Below are 11889 nucleotides of genomic sequence, written 5' to 3' on the forward strand. Positions count from 1 at the left end.
CCACCCTCTTCCATTGCTCCGTGGTCCAGTTCTGATGCTCACATGCCCACTGTTGGCGCTTTCGGCGGTGGACAGGGGTCAGCATGGGCACCCTGACTGGTCTGCGGCTATGCAGCCCCATACGCAACAAGCTGCAATGCACTGTGTATTCTGACACCTTTCCATCAGAACCAGCATCAACTTCTTGAGCAATCTGAGCTACAGTAGCTCGTCTGTTGGATCGGACCACACGGGGCAGCCTTCGCCCCCCATGTGCATCAATGAGCATTGGCCGCCCTTGACCCTGTCGCCGGTTCACCACTGTTCCTTCCTTGGACCACTTTTGATAGATACTAACCACTGTAGACTGGGAACACCCCACAAGAGCTGCAGTTTTGGAGATGCTCTGACCCAGTCTTCTAGCAATCATAATTTGGCCCTTGTCAAACTCGCTCAAATCCTTACGCTTGCCCATTTTTCCTGCTTCTAACACATCAAATTTGAGGACAAAATGTTCACTTGCTGCCTAATATATTCCACCTACTAACAGGTGCCGTGATGAGGAGATAATCAGTGTAATTCACTTCACCTGTCAGTGGTCATAATGTTTTGCCTGATGTGTTGTGTATCTGTATACTGTATATGTAAATGTATTACTTAAATCAATTTGGCATGATCCATGAACATTTTTCCAGGATTTTGTGATGCATATGAAGTTCAAAAGAACTGCATTTATTTGAAATAGAAATTTTGTCTTTTGTAACATTATAAATACCTTTACTGTCACAAAAAAAATATATCATTAATTGTTAAAATTCTTCATTATGATATCAGGACAGTTGTATCAAGATAGTTTGGACATATGCCTGTCAAAAAATATCTAAATGATTTTTTCCACAAAAAAAATATTTTAATTCAGAAATTAGAAACATGCTTGTCATAAAAGAGCTGCATTATTGCATTTACAATTTTTTTAAAATAAATTAATAGATATAAGTAAGTTATAAGTAACTAATAAGTTACCTCTGGAAAAGACTCAGCATCATGGTCCCACTTTAACAGGCGTAAATAGGCATGATTGTGTAGAGCAAGTTGAGCAGAATTTGGTGTGCATGTTGCTCCACCCTCCGTTCCTCCACCGGTTACATAATCTGCTGTGTCTTGGAGCCATTTCTGTGTGAAATCCAAAGCATCTGCAAACATGAATACATAACTGAATTAAAGAGATCAGCATTTACTAAAGTACATGAAGCTTATCCACATTTTTTAATGCCTGCATAACATAACATTTATTGATTTGGTATAATTACTATACAAGTAATTGATTTTCCTTACTGGGTTGTTTCTCTAGGAAGTCCTGAAATTTCTTCCGCTCATATTCTACCGACTGCTGTAAGAGGTGAGGTCGCAGGCTGCTCACAGCAAAGTTGGCCATATCGATTTTCATTTTGTCCAGCACTGCAAATATAGACCTGCAAATAAACATGATTTTATTTGGAGTTGGAGTCATGTGACCTTCACCTTGAACTGTTTAAGTGACTTACTTAAAAAGGGGCACAATGTCAGTGATTTCACGCAGCTGTTTGATGTCTTCATCACGACAGGGTGCGCAAAAGGTGCCCATCATGTCAATTATGAACTTGGCTACTTTATTGATGTCTAGAGCTCTGTTCTCAGCCTCCTGATGAATCAATGAGAGATCCAGAGCCTCTTCAATTTGCCCTCTCAATCGGCTCTGTCCTGGCAACAGAAAAGACAGCAGCGTCTGGAAAAACAGGGGGACAGAGAACTAATGAACACCTTCAAATATTTTTAGTTTGCTTAATGTGAACAAATATGTTAAGAAATAATTAAATATATTCATATGTACAGTATGTAAGTATGTATTTAAAATTAGCATACTAACTATACCCATATATAAAATACTATAATATTTAATAATAACATTATTATCTTTGTTTTAATGTCATTTGTCATTTTAATTCTATATAAATGTGTGTGTGTGTGTGTGTACACAGAATATATATTATAATATATATTTATACAGAATAACAAATTTAATTAATATCAAAATATGATCATGAGTAGGTCTGGATTCTTTTCTTACCTCTTTAATTTCACCAACCAGTGTGATAGCATGGCTGTACGATGGTGGGTCATCATTCAGTTGTGACTCAAGGCAATCCCAAAATGCTTTGTGCATTATTTCTTTTACCTGTTTCTCCAAACTGAGTACACACAGGAAAGATATGTTAAATCATTGCAAAACATTCTCAAATCAAACCATTTAAAATGTAGAGCAAAAAAACAAACAATGTGAATGTTTGACCACAATATGCATCCCTTTAGAACCACTGCATTGCAATACATTATAATCAGAGTTTTAAACTGGCACATTAACATTTCAAATATATGTTTAGACTAATGAATAACATTATGACAGTCTCAGATTACATTTATAATGTCTATTACCTTCCCTCTCCTGGCTCATAAGGCTTGACTTGAAAAGCACTGTTCAACACTATCTCATGGGCCAGTGCCATATTAGTGACTCCTTTGGCTGTCTCCATTAGCTCTTCCACTGACACAAATCTGGGTGGACTGGCTGTAAGTGTTTGAATGCAACATTAACACTGTTAAGAGTTAAAACGGCCATATATTTCTTAAGTGAAATAATCAATTCTCTCCTTACACTGAGGGGTGAGTCTGTGAGGACTGGGAGTATTTCTTCTGATCCTCTTCTGTCAATCTTGCTCTGCTCCTCCTTGGAGGACTTGTCAGATTCCTTGGGCATCTTCTGCTGAAAACAAAGAAGCCGAGAAATTAAAGTAATCTTTCCATAGACTACAGCATCAGCAGCTCTATCCAGTGCCAACACTGAAAATGTTCTGCCAACGGTGTGACAGCAAGCTGTGTGTGAAGTTGTTTTGTTTTTATTTTTAAAAAAGAAGGAAAAGACTAGAATGCCTTTTAAAAGACAATAAACAATTGCTCTCTAGTTGACTCATCCCTCTACTAGTCACATTCAAATATATTTTTATTTCCATAAACTCGCTATCTACACTGATCTGGTTTACTGTGTTGCGACATAAACAACCACCCTGATCTCGTTACTAAAATCTGAGAGCCTGATGCTCCGTCGTGTCTGTCTGTACTCTAACATCCGTCATTCATTCAGCCAAAATAATAAAAATTACATTAGACTCTTTTACAGCTTACCTGGATTAGTTAAAGCACCGACCGCACGTCTAAACTTTATTTTAATGCAGCTGCAATTCGCAACATATAATCAAAATCGCAGCCTGGACGTTTTGCTCTGAATGAATCAATACAAACCTGATGCACAACGGAAGTACGGTTCAGAACGCTTCTTTGTAGTTTTCTTACATGTGGTTTTCAATGGGGCCAAAGCGGTGTTTTGAAGCACGGAACTACATTTCCCAAGAGAATGACACTTGAGTCACCCCCTAGGGACAGGGAGGGTTGTATAAAATGGTTAATATTCAAAATTCTAAATTATTTTATCATCAAAGGCAATAAATCACAGTTATGATTAAATTTACGTATATAATTATGTATAAAATTAAAGCAAAATAGGCGGTCTAATGTCTAGTTAGGTTACATAAAAGATCATTTTAGTTTCCGTCGACCCTGTAATGTTTCCTAAATATTTAGCTTTTTAATTATTATGCCAGGTATGTCATAAACGTGTAAAAATATGTGGTTATGTATACAAAGTTATGTATAAAACCACGGTACATAAAGGACACTAGGTGGCAGCAAAGGCAACGTTTCTTAGCGCCTGAATGGATGACACAGGTAGGGCGAGTGGGGTTTACAGAGTGAGTGACATGATTTAAAATACTAGCTCGGAAAAATAGTAGATCACTATTTGCTTTTAAACATCATTTGTGATGATGTTTGAGAGGAAAGTTCACAGAAATCCCAGAATTTATTACTCAAGATATAGCATAACCGTAGCCATCCTTGACTGAATTCTTAACCACACCAACTCCAGTCAGTACGGCAAAAAAATAATAAATAAATAAATAAAATCCCCAGGGTTTATTTTAAGTATTAATGTAATAAGTTACATTTATGCTTATTATACAATCATTAAACTATTTTCAGCACTTGTCTTAAGCTGTTTAGTCACTTATGAGGAAAAATAACTAATAAATAAATGTTGTGATAGTTTAGCAGCTAGCTACATTTGCTTATCTTACTAAAACATTTGTAAAGTACATAAATATGCTATTTAGCATTTCGAAAATGTGCTATTTTTTATCTTCCAAAGTTATTAGAGTGAGTAAGTCCTGAGTGATAAACATGTTTATAGCCTATTCAGCCAATAACAATAATTTACCATAGTAACTATAATGGCTTATGCCACCTGACCTGTATTTAAAAATATTACTAATAATAAAATGACTTAAAACATTACGAAAAGGTGCTTTAATTTACTTCAATTTAGGGTAGTGGCTATAATATTATGGCCAAAACCATCTTCGTTTACCATGAATTAGCCTACTTAATATCTCAGAACAGTGTTTATTGTAATGTTTATTTTGGGGTTAAAAGTCTTCTCAGACAATAAATCCAGATTTCACCCTGTAAGCAAATGTTTGATCAGCTGAGGTCAACGGTTAAATCTGATCGCTACACTAACTTTCAGCAGGATTTCACCTGAAGTCTCAACCACTGCCATTCACATTTATAGATCAGCAGCTATGACAGTAATATGGACATCATACCGCAGGCACGGAATTATCCCATTTTATAGATGGTGTCCTTTTAATTTTGCCTTTTATGGCTTATGAAGTTGTTTAATATCTGCTGAGGTGAATCAGCGGAGGAAAGCGAATAAAGACATTGGCCCTTCAGGTCATTTGTGATAGTAGCAAATTCTAACGGGATCATTTAATTCCTGTTCATGATTGATATATCAGCAGCGGCTAAATGGACGAAAGCCTTTCTTCTATTAAAACACCAGGCTGGATGAAGACCTCCCACTTTCCAAGTCAGACATGATGATGGGGATACAGCGGACCAAGCACAGGTCAAATTAGATATGTTATATAATTCCTTCTGAATGACAGAGCCATCTGTCCATCCGGTGTTATGATTCTGACCCCTATTAGCCTACACTTTTACCATGCTGCCATTTTCACCTTGATAGGTTTGAGATGGGATTTAAAAGGCTTTTTTCTGATGCAACAACTTGAACTTTGTCTATAGCAGTGGTTTATATATTCTTATGAGGTGAAATTTATGTAGTAGCATTGTTTTTGTCATATGCAGTATGATAAAACCAATAGTTCCAGCTCTAAATTCTGATTGGATGAGTTTAGAGCTGATATATGTGCATCAACCAGGGTTATTATAGTTAACTAAAACTAAATCCATAAAAAACATTTTTCATCATTATTTTATGTAATTACTTGAAATAAAATAACTGTTAATTGTAATGAAAAATATATAAAAACTTAAACAATTTTTTCCAGATAGTTGCCAAGGCAACATTTATTTTTATTTCCATTTAGTTTAACTGTACTGAAATATATAGAAGACTGTTTCTGCCACAAGATTAAAAAAACAAAACATAAAAGGTAATTGCGGCTTATTTTTATCTCACAATTCAGACGTTTTCTCTTGCAATTCTATACGTTTGTCTCACAATTGTGACTTTTTTTTCCTTGCAATTCTGTTGGTAAACAGAATTGTGAGATGTTAGCTGTGAATTGCAAGATTTTTTTTTTTTGCGAGAAACTTTTCATAGTAATAACTAAACCTGAAATAAAAAATATTAAAAACATTAAAAAATGAATAAAAATGATAAAAACACAGGAAAAATTAAAATTACTAAAATTAAAAGGAAAAATATGGTGGTTCGCAACCACAAACAGCCTACAATTGGGCTAAAATATAGTATTTTTGCAGGTTTATTTGAATAATTTCTATTAGTTAAATTATTTATTAAACATTGATGTATTTAATCATATTGCTGCTGTTTTATAAAGCAGAAACACCAGATTTGATCTGTAGGCTCTGTTTAGATTGTCTGATTTAATGTTTTTCTCCCCCCCACCCCAAGTACCATGGAGTCGAGTGTGGACCCTGCAACAGAGCTTTTCTCCTTGGTATTATGGAAATATTCCAAAGCAGAATGATGCGTTTTAAATTATATACAAATGAAACTGCAAGATTTACACACACTCTTGCTGTTTTGTCTGTAGATGGAAGATAAAGACCCCAACCGAAGACCCCAAACATTGTTGTAGAGAATGATGGGCGTACCATCTCACTGCAAGTACTGGAATTTAAAACAAGTCTCCTGGAGGCAGTTGAAGAGTTGCATATTCACAAGGTATGGGGTCTTACTTTTACTTTTAGCCTTTCTGATGATAGATAATGTGTAAAAAATTATGAAACCTGAGAAAACAAAGCAAGAGATGTAAGACTGGTGGCAACAATGATGTTTATTGCATTGTTGTTGTTTTTAAGGTGTTTGTTGTTGCATTACCATTAGTGCCCTGCCAGGCTCAGCAATTAAAGATGATTATTTTAATTGATTAGCTGATCGAAATAAGATAAAGACAAAAATAACAAAACCTCAGAGTCACCTTTCCTTTGCCCCCACCACTTTCCATCCTGTATTTATTTATTTAATGAAACAACGCAAGAACTATGACAGAAATGACTGAATTAACCTAAATACATTAGGTTACAGTAAGGAAACTATTTTAAACGTCAATTCAGGTAGAAATAACTCCTGCATGTTTGTTTGTTTGTGTTGTCATATTTTTATTTTTATAATATTATTTTACTTGTTTATCTTCTTAGAATTAATTTATATATTTATTTATTTAATTAGGTAGTTAGTATTTCTCTATTTATCTGTAAAATATTAATAAATATATTTGTATTTTTTCGCAATTAGCAAAAATATGAATATTTAAATAGTGTGATAACTATGACAGAAATCAGTAAAATAATATATTTGAAATATTATTTAAAATGACTGAATTAACCTATTTACATCAGGTTACAGTAAAGAAAGTATTTTAAGCCTCAGACCAGGTAGAAATAACTCCTGCATGTTTGTTTGTTTTCACTTTTTAAAATATGTTTATTATATTTTTTACCTATTTATCTTATTTTTGTTCATTCATTTTTTCTTTGTTTATTTACATAGATATTTAGTTATCAGGATTTAAAAAAAAAACAAAAAAACATTTGAATTGTGAGAAATCTTCATATTAGTCTTCCCCTACGATGTGTGCACATATACTGTAAATTGAGCTTGAGCAATCTCAGACAAATATCAGCCCCCTAAAAGGCTGCTAAATGACATCTCGATATATTAGGGATGTCAGTCTATTAGTAACCGAATGGCATCATGGCTCTATTTGGCCTGCTCATGAGGAACTGAGGAATGTAATTTTGTGGGAGGAGTGTCATGAGTGTTCAGAAGATGGAATAGCGAGCAGCACTTTCTGTCCATCTGGATATAAGCCAGCAGAAGTTGCACTTACATTAGAATGGAGTCATGCAGCAGGACCTGACAAATTCACATATTTGCTTGCACGACTGGTACCCTCGAGCAAAGCACTTAAAACCCCACACTGGACATGTTTAAAGGTTGTACGAGCAAAAATAAACAATTGTATCTCTCGTTTTATTGTTATATTATGATGCTGGTGAGGAACAAAGGCATTAAATCAATGTGATCCTCAGGCTTGCCATTAAACTAACACTTTGTAGTTCTCTGGTTTATAGGGCCGGGGTTAAGATGGAGGATTTCCTGCCAGACAAACGCGCTCAGCTGAATGCCGTCACTTCTTATGTTCTTTTAAGAGTGTGTTCCATTAAAATGACTGTATCAGCTTGCGATGTTGTCAGTTGTTTTGCCAGATACAGGAAATTTGAACGTGCAGCTGCTGAAAATGCATTGAACTGATGCATGACACTATCTAGAGTGATATTTTGCATGCTGTTTTTTCATTTCAACACATTTTATGTGTCCTTTGTTTTATTAGATTCCATCTAATCCCATATGCAATCAGTTTCTGTCCTGAAAGATTCACATGAAACCACTTTTTTTTACCTGCAGACCCCATTTATTCAATTTATTGTCCTTCCATGAAATGTTAACAGCTTTGCAAGTAGCACACTTTATTAGGAAAATATAAATACACTCCTACATGCAAATAAAAACCACAACGTAGCAAACCACTGACTTAAACCTGCAGTCCTAGATGAAAACAGAACAATAATGGCTTTATGTGAAATTCTGCTCTTTGCTGTTCAGATGCCTGCATAAAATCATTTAATTCCATATGGTCCTTTCCTATTATGATATTAATTATTGATTATGAAAACATTTGTGTTTTATGTACATTTTGGGCACTAGTGCTGGATAAGCAGGAGTTGGAATGGCAAAAGGTTTGTTAGGAATAACTGAGCAATTATAGAATACCATTTATATGTCTAAAGCTTATGTCTATATTAACAGTTTATTCTTTTTCAGGAGTCTTTACAAAGTCAGATTTCTAGAATGTCAAACGAAAGTCAATTGTGACACCACTCAACCTATGTGTGTAAGACTTTATTTCAATAAAAATGATTTATTTAAATAATTAATAAGGGTAAGGAGTATGTTCCCAAAAATATATGAACATATTCATTTTTTTTTTTTGTCTAATTTAAAGTTTCAGGCCCAAATCCGAAAAATTGAGGGAGAAAAGGTTGGTCACTTTATATTTCCATTTGAATCTGTTGTGCATTGGTTCATATCTTTATATCTAATATCTTTCTTATTTAACAGTAACTTTATAAAAAAATATATTTCATTCAAATATTAATTAATCATTAATTAATATGAATAATTAATTAATCACTTGACTAAATATTAATGATCTCTTAAAGGGTAAAAACCAGCTGGCTGCTGAGCTGAAAGAGAAAGAGATCCTCAGCCTCAAAGAAGAATTCTGCAGGTACACAAAATCAATACAATAACAACACGCACCTTTACATGACGAGATCTTTCATACCTCTCTCTTGCCTTAGGGACATCTACATAAAACAGTGGGAAAATCCATCTCATCGCTGACCTTTGAGTGGGGGTCTGTGTAGGTCTATTTGGTGTTGTCAGATAAATGATGTCGCATGGGTGATGAATGGTTTCTCCTACGGTTCATCAAACCCTCGGTTCAACCGTACCATTGGCCAATAAAGGCCCTTGTTACCCTTTTATTTGATAATGCAATTTAGGCAATTTGATTCATATCTAAACCCAGCAATTATTGTGATGTATTCTTGAACACCTGGTCTTGACATTTCATTTATAGAATTATGCAAGATCAATAAAATAGTCTGAAGTAAAAAGCAAAATAATACTACTAATAGTAATTAATAGAATGATAATTCCACATGTTGTTCTTATTTTTGTTTGCATTTTTACTAATGTGATTTAATATTGCACTTAAATAATAACAATAAAATGACAGTTAAATTATTTCTACTTCAGTTTAAGCATTTTCGGCAATTATCCTGAATCCACAGCACTAAATCTATTCGTTTGTTTTGCAATTGTAAGAAAGGTCACTCGGTGCTCTTTCAGAGAAAAAAAAGCTCACTAAAATCACTTTCTTCTTCTTTTACTACTGTCTTACAGTTGCTCAAATACAGTTCGGAGAAGAAATTAGGCGAGCTGGTAAGGATTTCCAATTATATGAATTGTTGATGGAGGCAAGTGGGAGTGGGAAGAATTAAAGAGGAGGAGCTGAGAGGGAGAGCGAATCATCAGGAGTAACGGATAGGGAGGGCGTGACACGTGAAAATACCACTATTAAAATATTTTATATCAGAGCCTCGCTCTGTTTAACCTTTCAATGGAGGGGAATCAGTTTGATACAGACAATCAAACAGTAACGGGCTGCGCTTCACAAAAAAAAAAACCCTCAGGCATGTTTGGAAGTTGACTCCTTATCTAGCAGAAAGGAGCACTCAGCCGAGATGTTAAACAAAGGTCTTCAAACTCTCTGATGCAGTATATATTCACGGTCTGCCCTTGCCGAGAAGAAGAACTGTTATTATTTGTACAGCCGAATGAGGATATTCCTCTTAGAAGGGAGGACAATGAGTTTTTAAACTTTTCAGGAGCAAAAGTTGCAGCTGCAGACACAAACGAAAGGCAGAACCAGCTGGGAGAAGTGGAGAGGCGTTTTGCCGCCATCTCCAGACTGTGTGCCATGGTCAAACAGGCCCATGACAAACTCGAACAGAATGGTATGACTGTCATAACTGACAAACATTGTCTTAATGGAAAAGAAATGAATAAATGTTGAGTCCGGGGTGTAAACCTGATTATCTTTTGCCTTTAAACTAGTATTTTCTCCAGCTAATTTAAAAGAGCTGGAAAACATTTAGTCTGGTATTCATCATTTTTCTTCATTCACTCTGGACAGATTCGATCTTAAAAAACTCTTCTTTGCATCATTGAATTGATTTGTCATTCTTTCAACATGAATTATTTGGCCCTTTTTTTAAGTTGAAGAGGCCATGCGAACTAATAAAAAGCTCACATCCATCAATGAAAAACAAGAATCTACGATTAAAGCCTTGAAAGAGGTATAAAAAAGCACTGAATCATTCTTGTACCACTGACGATACTCCTATTGCTTTGTAAATTGAATTTCTTTGAAGTCAGAAGTAGTTCTAAATCACCGTGTCACAAACTGTTGCACCTTTTTACTTCATATTTAGGATTTGGAGAGGATCAACAAAGAGCTGGTCACATTCAAAGTGTCGTCGGTCTGCAAACCTGGAGAGGAACACTTACAGAATGTTCTGAAAGAGCAACAGTTTCAGCTACTTCAGAAGAAACTCCTTGTGGTAGAATCTCTTTAAATTTAAAGGGTTCAACATAAAGGGTGATACCAGGATGTCTATAAATGTTACACTTTATGTTTTTAGGAAGCAGAGCTTAACAAAAAACTGAGAAATGAAAACGCCACAGAGAGGACAGAGAAGCAGGTAAACCCCTCTGAAAACTCTGGAACTTTTTTGTGCGTTAGAATCATTTAACAGAGGTAACATCAGACTTAACACTTAGATGAAATGAAGTGTGTGTTTTACTATTTTTGCTTTGACATTTTTTTATTTTATTATTGCATTTTGTAATTTGTACTATGTGCTGTGTGCACATCTAAAAAGAACAGGCTAGAGCCACAAACAGACCTCAGTTACCATTAACTTATTAATTAAATAATAAAATAAATAATAAATAAAATTAACTAATTAAATAAATAAAATACAGTTAACCCTGTCCAGTAGGTAAACACATTTATACACAAAATAAAATATTTTCTGGGGGAAAAAACTAAATCTGTCAGTTGTTTCCAAATATTTGTTGTAATTTAATTTTCTTAAAATAATAATCTTAGTAAGGTATACATATTCAGAAGTAAACAATGGTCTCCTAATACTAATACAATTGATTGAGTGAACTGAAAATCACTTTTGCACATTTACAACACACGAAGTGCAACTCAATAATAGTAAGTATGTTTAATGTCCGTTTACAGCCTCCTTCTCTTTTATTCCCCCCATTCCTCTATTTAATTCACTTAGTCATTCACTGATTAAAACCAATATTAACATGACAAAAGCCAACTGATTTGTATTGGCCTCTCCGTCTGTTTAGAATCCTCTGTCCAGGTTAAATAAACACATAAAAATGTATTATTGCATTAAAAATTTTCTGGGTGATTAATTTCATTGCAGGTCCTTAAAACAGAACATGAATTGAACCAAGAGAGAACTAAAGAAAAAGACGACAGCTTTGCTCGCTTGAGAGATGAATACCAAAATTCTAAACTTGCTTGGGCAAAAGTGGTGATGACAATT

The 11889-nt window shown here is 34.7% G+C and overlaps 1 protein-coding gene and 1 long non-coding RNA gene across 2 annotated transcripts in view; one reads left to right on the forward strand and one right to left on the reverse strand.

Annotated features, from left to right (window-relative positions):
* Positions 1-3964, reverse strand: part of LOC107674942 (T-complex protein 11-like protein 1) — a 7741-nt gene extending 3777 nt beyond the window's left edge. The window contains exons 1-7 of the mRNA XM_016469104.1: positions 3956-3964; positions 2672-2720; positions 2452-2584; positions 2087-2207; positions 1524-1744; positions 1315-1451; positions 1003-1172 (exon numbers count right to left, since the gene is read on the reverse strand). Coding sequence (XP_016324590.1) covers positions 1003-1172; positions 1315-1451; positions 1524-1744; positions 2087-2207; positions 2452-2584; positions 2672-2720; positions 3956-3964 — 840 coding nt within the window. The remainder of the gene's footprint in view (positions 1-1002; positions 1173-1314; positions 1452-1523; positions 1745-2086; positions 2208-2451; positions 2585-2671; positions 2721-3955) is intronic.
* A 971-nt stretch (positions 3965-4935) lies between these two features.
* LOC107674992 (uncharacterized) lies at positions 4936-7815 on the forward strand. Its single transcript, XR_001632568.1, has 3 exons — positions 4936-5038; positions 6216-6346; positions 7759-7815. It is a non-coding gene; the product is annotated as an uncharacterized LOC107674992 (long non-coding RNA).
* Positions 7816-11889: the final 4074 nt, after the last annotated feature.

Source organism: Sinocyclocheilus anshuiensis, unplaced genomic scaffold (assembly GCF_001515605.1).
Source record: "Sinocyclocheilus anshuiensis isolate Anshui unplaced genomic scaffold, SAMN03320099.WGS_v1.1 scaffold1065, whole genome shotgun sequence".
In the NCBI taxonomy this organism is placed as follows: Eukaryota; Metazoa; Chordata; class Actinopteri; order Cypriniformes; family Cyprinidae; genus Sinocyclocheilus; species Sinocyclocheilus anshuiensis.